General features: G+C 56.8%; 1 protein-coding gene across 1 annotated transcript; it reads right to left on the reverse strand.

Moving 5' to 3' along the window:
- Positions 1-5,077: 5,077 nt before the first annotated feature.
- CDX2 (caudal type homeobox 2) lies at positions 5,078-10,522 on the reverse strand. The gene is made up of 3 exons (XM_042903616.1): positions 9,982-10,522; positions 6,372-6,517; positions 5,078-5,332 (listed from the first exon to the last, which is right to left on the reverse strand). The coding sequence occupies exons 1-3, from the start codon at positions 10,520-10,522 to the stop codon at positions 5,078-5,080; spliced, it is 942 nt and encodes a 313-aa protein (XP_042759550.1).
- Between the last annotated feature and the right edge of the window lie 1,141 nt (positions 10,523-11,663).

The following is an 11,663-nucleotide window of genomic DNA, read 5'->3' on the forward strand; positions in this document are numbered from 1 at the left end:
TCAGGGAATTCTTCATGGACCCAAACGGGCTGTGTTCTGGTTGATGGATTAGACAGACCTGTAGCACAGAATCGCCAGGATCCTGCAGGGAAAAGAAAGAAAGAAAGAAAGAAAGAAAGAAAGAAAGAAAGAAAGAAAACCAACTGGTTATTTAACTTTGTCATCATAGTAGCAATATCCCCTGAGGTTAATGACAAATTCCGAAATGGAAAAACTGTTGTTGAAACAAACGTAATGTTTGGGTGCTAGAGACCCAGGAGCCCAAAGGTCATCTATGTGCTGGCCCTCACCCTCTCTAAACTGATTCTTCAAAGACTGATTCTTCGGAGAACAACGTCACGGTAAATGCTGGTATAATCTCCGGAACTGGGAGATTCTACTTTCTTGGTTTGGAGTGTGAGAGGTTTTGTGTTGTTTACATCATGTTTCGTACTCTTCGAGAAAATCTGCCCCCGTATGCACTGTATGTTAGCCAATTTGCCAACAAAGCATCTTAAAAAATAAATTTCCGCATATAAAAAAAGAAAAAAAAAAGAATGATGGAGGTTAGAAGTTTGTGTGATCTCAATGTTATTCAAGAAAACAATTGCTAATTTAAAATGTGAACAAGTTAATCTACGTTATTTAGGTATGAATGTGTCCCGTATCTTCCACAAAACTAATGTAACACGAAACCTATTGCTGTGGTTTCAGTGTAAGGGGAAAATGTGGGCACTGGAGTCAAATGCTTGAAATTACTTCAAAGGATGAAATCAGCCTTAAAGAATTAAATCCACAGCAACTTTTTGGGGCGTCTCCCAGAAGAGTACAGAATGGACATTGAGATATTGGAAGGGAAGTTACTTCAAAATAGAGAAACTTTCAATGCCATCTAATCAGAATACCTGCCTCTCTGCCCCTTTGGGGTTGAAAGCGTCCTGATCGATGTCCCTAACTACCTCCTCAACTAATCTGAGTCTCCTCATTACAACAAGAAGGGTTTGGGGATGTTCTTCCCGGTAGATGAAAAGTTAACTATGCACGGCAGTGAGATGTCTTCGTGTCCGGAATGTTAGTGCTTTGTCACTTGAGATTGTATGCAGGTGCCTCGGCAGTGGAAATCAAGAGACAACGGACTGGGGGCTACTTGACAAAGTGAGTGAGACAATGAATTCCAAAAACTTCATGTGGGATTTGAGGAATCATCCCTGTTCACAGGTTCTCTGTAAGGATTCTTCTGCCGTTTACAAGAGATGGTTCATGATGCAGCCGTAGTTCTTGTCCTTATTGGGGATTGATCCCACGTGTGTGCTGTAAATTGCATTCCCTTACTTTTACCTTATTTGATTCTCCCATTAGTGGTGGAGATCTCCCCGAGGCCATTAAACTAGTAAATAGCAGCCCCTCTCTAAAACAAGGTGCAAACAATGCCCCTTAGATCTTAAGATTTTTTTTTTTTTTTTCCTAAGTAAACTCTAGGCCCAATGGTCCAATGTGAGGCTTGAACTCACCACCGGGAGATCAAGAGTCACACGCTCTACCAACTGAGCCAGCCAGGTGCTCAGTGTAGTTGAAGTTCTTTACTTCTACTTGCTGCCTTCTCCTATTTTTTTTCCCTGAGTGGCTGTGGATAACCACAGCAAGAATACTGCTCTTTATATATATAGATTTCCATTTAAGATTAGTTTTCTTGACTATTGTAGGACTCTTATAGATAATATCAGAAAGAAGTGAAACTGATTGAAATTTTCATTACTTTCATTAAGGGCCCATCTTGTTAGCTTTATGGGATGAATACGATAAAGCCATGAATTGTTCACAGAAGGGAAAAAAAGGACTCAAGCCGTCTTCTCTCCATATATGCTTTTTTAAAACTTTTTTTTTCCTTTAAATTATAAGTAGGTTCCACTCCCAACATGGGGCTTGAACCCACGACCCTGAGATCAAGAGTCGCCTGAGCCAGCCTGGCCTCCCTTGTACGCCTTGTTTGGACAGGAGTTCCACAATACGGGTCCATCCCCCCCCCCCCATATGTATCCTAAGTTCTCAGTCTTTCTATATATTAATATCATATCCGTATTACTGTAATGTTTTTATTTTTTAAAAAATCTTGTGCAAGAAGACCTTTTAGGAAGGCGAGTAACTCCCTTCACCCAAATTTGGTTTTCTTGAACAGCTCAACCGGTTGAAGAATCTCCTGCGCCCGCCTGAGTTGCAACAGGCTCGCGGCCACAGTGGAGAAGCCTCGCGGCGCCCCAGATGGGGGGCAGCCGCGGTGGGACAGGCGCTGGAGCTTGCGACCGTCCAGCGGGCTCCGAACGAGTCCCCTTCCGGGTCCGCTCGGGACGCGGGGGAGGAGCGCGGGCGCGGATCCCCGCTCTTCCCAGAGCGCGCGCGCCCCCTGGCGGCCTGAGCTCCGGGAGGGCCGAGGAATCCGGAGGGAAGCGGAGTCATCCCGGTGCCAGAGCCGGAGGCCCCGGCAGCTGCGAGGCCGCCCTTTCAACAACACACCCGGGCGTCCCAGCGCCAACCGCCGCCCCCCCCCCCCCCCCCCCCCCCCCGCCTCCTCGGCGGCACTGCCCGCTCGCGCCACGTCCCCGTGTTCCTCCCCCCCTCCCCGGGTTTGCTCGAAGGGGGAGTCTCGGCGTCGCAGGCGCGGTGGCCTCGTCGGCACCGGGTGGGGGGCGGGGGCCTCCTGGCCCGCCCCCTCCCCGACCTGGGAGCCCGGCGGGCGGCTCGCAGCCCCGGGCCTGCATTTCAGAGAGCAGCCGAGCTCCCCTCTTCGCCCCGGATGCCTGGCGCGCGGGCCCGCGGCGGGCGTCAGTGCTGGGGGGCCGGACCCGGCGAGGGGAAGAACTTGTAATCGCTTGCCGCGGGACAATGCCGACTTTTGAACCTCTAACCACTAAGCAAACAACCCTTGTGCTCTCGCGGCACTGTCCAAACAGGGTTTATTGACAGGCGTTTCACAGCAACGCATAGCAACCGCGGCGGCGGCGGCGGGGGGCGGGTGGGCGCGGCCGGGTGCGGGTCCGCGCCCCCCTCCCCGCGGCCCCACTCCGCAGGAGGCGCCGGGGGAGGGGGCTAACCTCGCGGCGATCGCCACCCCCCCCCACCCCCCCCCCCACCCCCCGGCTCAAAGGACCCCGCAGCCCGAGAGGCGGGCCGGGCTCTCTCCCTGCGGCTCCGAGCCGGGCGCCCGCGGCCCGGGCCGCCAGCGCCCCTTTCTCAATCCCCGAGCGAGCGGAATGCCACCCGGAAGGGCCGCGGGACCGGGGAGATGCTGCAGGCGGTATTTAGGTCTCGCCGCTCGGCTCTTCCTCCGCAGCCCTCGGGGCACCTCCTCCCTCGGCGGAGGGCCGCAATTAGGACCCGAAGGTGCCTGTGGGAAGACCGGAATCGAGAGCGAGGCCCTTCTCCCCGGGCCCTGCTCGGTGGCTTCCAGGACCCAAAAACCTCAGGGACAGCAGCCCGGTCCCCAGCGGGTCAGCCAGATAACAAGCAACCACCACTGAAAGGCTCTCCTTATACTGGTTCTTGAATTCTTTGTGGGGGAGGATTTCGCGAGAAAGGACAAGGGGTGGAGACAGGGCTCACAGAAATGCCCAGTGATTCACAGAAGACTATATTCATGGAAACGTTGCCCTGGGAGAGCAGAAGATAAAGCCTTTTTACTTAATGCTTCTGTTTAGCTGGATTGTGGGGCATCCCTGGGGTGAAGGGAATCACTGATGCAGGGAGTGTTGGTAACTGCGTCAGTGTAGATTTGAGGAGATGATATGAGGGGACGCTTACCCCCACCCCCCATAATTCCTGGCCGCTGGGAAGCAGCTGACCATTCAGATGTGCATTTTGCCCAAAGGCACCCCCAGGAGAACCACACATTCCACAATCCAAGGCTGGGCTCAGGCTTGGGGGCAGGGAAGGTCTCAAAACCTGCTCCCTCAGGCTTCTGATGCTCTGGGGTAAAATGAGGTTGTTCAGATAACCTTCTCCACTCCCTGTCCGAGTTTTCCAACACTAGGTTGCAAGTAGACAAGATGTTTCATTTCTTTAAAAAAAAAAAAATAATTCCAGACAAAATCTGAAGACGATAAATACAGAATCTGAAATCTGGAAAGCTCATTTATCTCTCTCTCTCTCTTTTTTTCTTTTTAGAAAAAATTCAACTGTGTTCAAATACCCGCCACTTCCCTTCACCATACCACTTCTCTCCCCGTGGATCCAGAAGGCTTTTGAAATGCTGGCTTGGATGTTACCCAGACCAACAACCCAAACAGCAGCAACGACAACAAAAACTCCCCTTCTTCATCAGCCCCAAGATTGTGAAAATGACAGGAAGTCCAGCTTGGCTCTGGCATTTATAGCACTGACATACATTTAGCCCAGAGAAGCTCTGGTGACAGGCTTTCTAAACAAGGCCCTGTCCTGGGCCCTCTTGTCAGGCCTGGAGTCCAATAACCACGCCTCTCACACCATCCACTGGGCGCCCACACCAGTCAAGCCTTTCCTGGTCTGGGAAGGGAAGAGAAGAAAGACAAAGACCTGGGGGTTCTGCAGTCTTTGGTAGGTCCAGGTTCCTATCTTAGCCGCCTGTGACTTCTGCAGTCACAGAGTCTTGCCTGCCCTTGAGCAGGAGGGCCCAGCGGGCCCTCGGATCGCAGTGAGTAGGCGGCAGCCATCTTGGCTCCGAGCATTGGTGTTCCCCTGAGTCGTTCTCTCCCCTCAACCAGAGGTGCCTCCTGCAGATTTGGGAAGCCAAGAGCTGGGGAGGTGGGGGCTGGAAGCCCGGTCTGTTTCGCCAGTCCAGGCAATGCTTCCCTGGCGGGTCGAGATGAAGCCTCAGTGATCGTATCCCATCTTCTTGCTGGCAGAAAGTCAGACCAGAAAAAGTCAAAATCTGGGAGCATGTCTTCCTTGAGGCCTCCAACCCAACCCCCCCTTGTCCTTACTCCTGGCCCCCATTCTTCCTCTGAGAGCTAGGTCAGTTGGTGTACATTTGTGGAGGGGAGGGGAGGGGTCTCTCCTGAGGATTCTAGCAGAGTCTATGCTCCTCGTGGCTCGGCCCTCGTGCTCGGCCGCTGCAGGCGCCCGTAGGTCATTGGGTGACAGTGGGGTTTAACACCCCCGCAGCTGGCCCCAGAACCCCAGGGACAGAGCCGGGCACCGAGCCTTGCAGGGAAGACACAGGACTCAGGGGCTCCGGGACGCTTCTCAGAGGGCCTGGCGGCGGCTGGGGGGGCTGCGGTGCCGGCGGTGGGGGCTGCGGCTGCTGCTGCTGCTGCTGTTGCTGCAACTTCTTCTTGTTGATTTTCCTTTCCTTCGCTCTGCGGTTCTGAAACCAAATTTTAACCTGGACGTGGAAAATGGAGGGGAAAACAGGGGGGTGAAGAAGACGATGCAAGGGAAAAACGAATGGCCTTCAGCACCAGCATCTACCCCTCCAGTTAAAAAAGTGCCCTCTCGAAAGGACCCCCAAACCTTCTCCCAGACGTTCATTCGAGAGCCCCGTGACAGCCCCAGCCCTGGAGCCCTTCCCAAGCCCAGTACGGCCTCGGGAGAGAAGAGCCCCTCCCCCCACCCTCGTTCACCAGGTTTCGTTCTAAAGCAACCTTTATCTACAACTTTACTGGAAAAGTTCAGAGTCTCAGAGCCAAGGGAAAGAAACTTTGCAAAGCCCTTTCTACAACAAGCAGGCGGAGGCCAGCATGGATGTGCTTCAAAATGACAACCTTTGGCCTCTCAAAGCTACACTGAAATGGAATAGTCCTCACCTTCAAGCTGAGAATGAGATTTACTGTGGGGCTTCCCGGCTGTGGATGTGGCCTATTTTGTTTGTTTATTTATTTTTCTAGACCATATACAGTGTTGATGAGTCAAGCCTCGTTCTAGTTTTTACGGGTAGGGATTGGGGTCTTGTATTCATTTTTTTCCCCAGGTGCTGGGCTGGGCACAAAGCTAATAGGTCTTTAATTTAATTCTTCTTTCACCCAAATAGAAATCTGGATTAAAGTACTGCTCCGTTCTTTGGGGTATTTTTTTTTTTCTTTTTTGCACCTCTCGGGTGCCGGAAAATGGGGAAATTTTTCAACACCTGAAAAAGACAACTAGCGGTGGAAGGAACTTTTTCTAAACTCATTCAGGAGGAAATGCTCTCCATCCTCCTGATTTATTTATTCATTTGTTTATTTAAGTAAGCTCTACGCCCAACACGGGGCTTGAACTCACAACCCGGACATCAAAAGTCGCGTGCTCTACAGACCGAGCCAGCCAGGCGCCCCTCTAACCTGTGCTTTAATCTGCCCACAGAACTAGGTGGCTTCCGGGGGCCCGGCTTCCAACTCTGCCCCGGGGAACCCCACCAGCCCTGGAGGGAACAAGGCGGTTCGCACCTGCCTCTCGGAGAGCCCCAGCGTGGCGGCCAGCTCGGCTTTCCTCCGGATGGTGATGTAACGACTGTAGTGAAACTCCTTCTCCAGCTCCAGCCTCTGGTGGTCCGTATACACCACTCGGTATTTGTCTTTCGTCCTGGTTTTCACTGTGGAGGAAGGAGAAGTTAGGCCGGGGAACCGCAAGGCGGCCCATCAGTCATGGGTAATGACAAACCTCCCTAACCCAAGGGCTATTTCTCTTCCTTCTTTGCCCCGGGGGGCCAGGGTTTGGCTGATTCCTGCCGGGTCTGACAAGACCCCCCAGAGGGTCCTGAGGGGAGGGTGCGAGGCTATCTGAGACAACTAAACTCACCTTGGGGTTAAGTGGTTTTTAAAAACGAAGAAAAACTCCAACCTCCTACACACAAGATAGCAGAACCCAGCCCCCCATTTGGTAAACCAAACAGAGCACTGGAGCAGGCTGGGCCCAAAGGGAAAGGGGGCAGGACAGAGTCTCCAGAGTCCTGGGAATGTTCACATTTTCTGGCCTATTGAAGACGGAAGCCCACCCTAAAAGCAGCTGGGGCCGTGGGGATGCGTTGGTGTCGCTGCGTGGGGTGGTGGTGTTACTTTCTGACTGTTGCTTTCTACTTTTATTAACAGTACGAAGGGGGGTGGGGGTGGGTGCAGGATGTGACAGACCAGAATCACCTCCTAGGCACACGAGGCCCATCTGGTGGAATTCCGAGCTGGGGTCTGGCAGGAAGAAGACCCCTCCCGCTGGCGACATTCTATACCTGGCTGAACACGGTTTCGCATTTGGCACTTTTTCTTTTTTGAGCCCCCCCCCCCACCCCCATTTATTTCTGCTACAAACTCTGCCAGAGCTATCCTGACCAGTGATCTGTGCTCATTGGATTGAGTCAACATATTAAACCTCAGATTGATTGTTTTACTGAAGGGCCTTGACAAATAGTGCCGTCGCGGTTGGAGCAGGCCCGAGAACCTGGCGTCTCCCCCGGGTCTGTCCTGGGTCATCCCTTGGCAGGGGCTCCTCGTTGGCCCCAGGTCCTCGTCATCCTGCAGCCGAACAGGTTCAGTCGCCCGGTGCCCGATCCTACAGGAAGATCTAAAGGGTCTGGGAGTTTCTTGGAGGTGTTTAATGCCCCGCAGGCCGACTTTGTTCAGGTAAAACCCTTTGCAAACCACAACAAAAGCGCCCTGGGAAGATACAGGGCCGGATCAGAGGGAGCTCCCCCAGCCGCTGAAAGGGGAACACAGTCCCAAACAATGCAGGACAAGGCGATCTTATCAAAGAAAAGCCCTTTCAATGCCTTAATAACAACCGCATTCTGTTTGAATTACCACTACTGAGCAAATGGCGGCCCCCGCTTTCATCCCCCTCCCCGCCAGGCGCATTAACATAAACACGGCCCGGCAGGCGCATTTGAATGGGCGCAGCGGCCCCGACCCTGCGTCTGCGAAGCCAGTGAAGGGAACTAACACGTCCTGGGAGCCTTGCAAGGGGCGGGCGCGTTCACACGCGCTACCGCCGCCAACCCGCTCGAGGCTACCGGCGGGAGTCGCCCGTTTTACAGATGAGGAAACTGAGACTCGGGCTGGCTCACGCACACAGCGCAAGGCGCGGCTGCCACTGCACCCAGGTTGGAGCCGCAAAGGGGCACCCCCGGGGCTGGGCAGCGGGGCGCAAGAAAGTTCTCCGAGCCGAACATCCCGGGAGCAACACTCGCCTTGGGGAGCGGCTCCTGCGCCAGGGCCGCCCTTTCCGTCTGCCGGACGGGCCGGGGACGCGGTGACCAGGACCCCTGCGCGCTCTGCGGCCCGCGTCCCCAAGGGCCTTGGAGGCGCCCCGCACCCCCTGGGAACCAAGGAGGGGGCTGGAGGAGGGGAGAGATGAGAGGGACTTGTGAGAATTCATTATTGACTGCGAAAGTCACCACCCTCTTTCCGGGCCCTAAAAGAGACAATGGCAGGGCTGGGAAGGTGTATATCAAAGCGGGCCGGGCCGAGGACCAACCCCCCTAGCCCGTTGACAGATGACGCTCCGCAGAGGAGCCGGGCTCTGGCCCGCGGGCCGCGGCCTCCCGACATTAACATCACAAGGGCGCCCGGCGCCGACTGCGGCCTTGCCACCTCGGCGCGGGACTTCACAGCGGCCTCTCATCTGCTGACCCCGCGGCCTGGGCTCCTGTGGCTTCCCTCCCTCTCCCTCTCCCCCCTCCCCGGCCCCGGCCCCGCGGCCACTGTCCCGGGACACACCAGAGGTCTCCCGTAGGACCCCCGGTCGCTGCCAGGTGCGCCCCAGGCAGGCTCCGTAAAAGACAGCCTTCTCTGAGACAGCGCTCGGTTCGGGCGACGGCGTCTCCCTTTGGGGAAGCCGCCAAGGCGAGGTTCCGAGGCTGGCCCTGTGGCCTTCTCCCTGGGCGGCCGCATTTCCCACCCGGCATGTGCCCGGTGACTCAAGTACTGATGCCCGGAGACAGCCCCCAACGGCTGCTCTGATTTATACGGCTGTAATTGGCTATAAACCTCTGCAAAGTGGCCATAACCTGCGTGCAGGCCGGGCTGGGCCAGAAACAAGGGAAGAGAAGAAAAGCGGAAGTGCAGAAGGCTAGGAAAACTTCATGGAGCGAAAAGGGGATGCCAACAGGACTCTCCCACCACACCTATTCCCACTTCCTTCCCACTTTGACACATATCCCGATAGCAGAAGGGGCAGACCGGGAACTCATGGGCACTCGCGGTCCGGCAAACCTAGGATGTCTGCAGGGATATCTCCTGAGCAAGCTTCTTGAACATGGTTGTGCGTGCACACACGTACACACACACACACACACACACACACACACAGCCCCGAGACCCTGGAAAGAAAAGGTGGGGAGAAATGATCCCTGTCTGGAGCAGAAGCTGAATCCCCACCAAGGATTCTTCCCCTTCTCCCTCTGCAGACACAAAAGGACACCCACGACTTCTTGCCCCTAGCCCTCCAGCTTCGGACTGCTCGAAAACTCCTTTGCAAATCAAAGGAGTTCAATGACGGGGCGCGCTCCCTTCCGCCTAATTCCTGGGGCCTGCCTTTCCTGCAACAGCAGCTTTGCCGGCTCTCCCTTTTCGCCCTAGCTCTGGAGATTCCTTGACCCCGGTCCCACGCGCGGCCTCGCCGCCCTCCTGGCTCCCCAGGGCACCCCTCTGCTTGAGCGGCTCAGCGGCGTGGAGAGCAAGGCTCTGAAGCCCGGCTCGGAGGCTCCCTTTCCCCGGCGGCTCCAAGCTGCGCACCGAGTGCCAGAGGCACCAAGGGCGGGGGCCGCGCGTTCCCACTCCTACGCAGCCGTGCTACGCCCACATTCCTGGGGGTGTCCTGGGAGTGCTGGGACGTTGGAAGGAGGAAGGCTCTCCTCTGCCCTAACCTAAACACGGGTTGGGAGACCCACTTGTTCCCTCCCGCCCCCCACCCCCACCCCGCCAGCCCGGGCGCGGTAGAGAAGCCCGGCAGTCGGGGGCCCTCTGACTTTGTCTCCCTCTCCGGCCCTCCTGGCGCCCGGCTCCCAGACGGCTCGGGCCGCGCGGCCGGCCCAGCAGCCCCCTCCGGCGGGGCGCCGCCGCCGCCTACCTTGGCTTCCGAGGGACTGCTGCGCGGGCTTCCGCATCCACTCGCACAGGTTCCGCCGCTGGCCGCCCGGGGACAGCTGCTCGGCGGCGGCGGTGGCGGCTGGCCCGGGAGGGCCGGGATTGAGTGTCTGCAGCAACCCCGAGGCGCAGGAAGGCGCGGCGGCCGGGTGGTGCGGGTGGTGGTGCGGGTGGTGGTGCGGGTGGTAGTCGGCCGGGCCGCTGTAGCCCATGGCGGCGGCCGGGGAGCCCCCGTTGAGGCCGTGCGCCACCGCGTTGGCGGCGGCCGCGGCGCCCCCCGGCGCGTAGCCGTTCCAGTCCTCTCGGAGCGGGGCCCCGTACGCCGCGGGCCAGGACGGCCCCGGGGACTGCGCAGTGTCCAAGTTCGCGGCCGCGGCGGCCGCGGCCGCCACATGGTAGCCGCCGTAGTCCGGGTACTGCGGGGGGCTGACGAAGTTCTGCGGGGCCAGGTTGAGGCCGCCAGAGTGGCGCACGGAGCTGGGGTACATGCTCACGTCCTTGTCCAGGAGGTAGCTCACGTACATGGTGGCGAGGGCCCGACGGCAAACCTCACCATGCTGCCTGGGGGCCGACGCTGGAGGCTGCCGGGGGGCGCGAAGGGGAAGGGGCGAGGGGGGCGCCGAGAGCGGCGGCTGGCTGCGCCCCGGCCCGCGGTGCTCCGCTGGCTCCTCGCGGCGCTTCTGCCTCCGAGGCGGTCCCTCCCTCTGGCCTGCCTCCTCCCTCCTCCCTTTCTTCCTTCTTTCCTCCCACCTCCTCCCCACTGGGCTGCAGAGGCGGGGAAGACCCGCCACAGGCTGGAGTGCGGAGCCCCAGGCCGGCGGCCTTACGTGATTAACGAGTGTTTACAAGACTCTATTAGTAATGACACAGACACCAATGGCTGGAGACGTCGAGGCGCAGCGCGCACCCCGCGCACAACCCCCGAAACACGATTTGCATTTTAAAAGATAAGGGGAGAGGGGAGCTCAAGAGAGGGCTGCGACCCGATCACCGCGAAATATTCAAACCTTTATTGTTAAGAGCTTCCTCCTCCTTCCAACCTGGTGCACTTTAACCTCCAATCACAGGTTCAAAGAATGAAATCAAGAGACTTGCAAAAGAGGGGGGGGGGAAGAGCTATCTTGGTGGGAATCTGGGCTTGGAAACTAAGTAGTAGTGTTTCTGCATTTGCGGGGTGGGGGGGTGCATCTAGAGGCTCCTTCTACACCAAAGAGGAAAGAAAAGGGAAGCCATTGCTTTGATGACTACGTTTCTGACCAACCCGGGAGGTGAGGAGCCGAGCCCTTAGAGATGGGGTCGGTTCCTGCCCTCTCTGCGCTCCTGGCCAGAACGGTTGCGCGCCCCAAAACAACTGTGGCTGCTACTCAGCTATTTTCCTCCCCAAGGAAACCTCTTGCCTCTCGCACAAGATAAATTATGCTGCTAGCTTCAGGCTGCGTCTCCGAGTTCATCTCACGTTTGGGATTTAAGTTAAATTAAAGCAATTCAGTTTTTAAAAAAGCATTTGCATCCAAAGACACAAAACAGTCAGACCAAGGAGCCTGTGGCAGAAGTCAGACGGTGGAGGGCAGTTATGGGGGGGGGGGGTAAAAGAGGGTTGCTAGAGTGCTGGCAAAGTTCTGGTTTCTTGAACAGGGTGCTGGTGACACGGTAGGTTGTCTGCGA

Source organism: Panthera leo, chromosome A1 (assembly GCF_018350215.1).
Source record: "Panthera leo isolate Ple1 chromosome A1, P.leo_Ple1_pat1.1, whole genome shotgun sequence".
In the NCBI taxonomy this organism is placed as follows: Eukaryota; Metazoa; Chordata; class Mammalia; order Carnivora; family Felidae; genus Panthera; species Panthera leo.

What these genes read in the sequence shown, in the direction of transcription:
- CDX2 (XM_042903616.1), bottom strand. Translation starts at nt 10,522, where the DNA reads ATGTACGTGAGCTACCTCCTGGACAAGGACGTGAGCATGTACCCCAGC. An exon ending in GCAGTCCCTCGGAAGCCAAG is followed by an intron (nt 6,518 to 9,981) that starts GTAGGCGGCGGC and finishes CTTCCTCCACAG; the next exon opens with TGAAAACCAGGACGAAAGAC. An exon ending in TGGGGCTCTCCGAGAGGCAG is followed by an intron (nt 5,333 to 6,371) that starts GTGCGAACCGCC and finishes TTCCACGTCCAG; the next exon opens with GTTAAAATTTGGTTTCAGAA.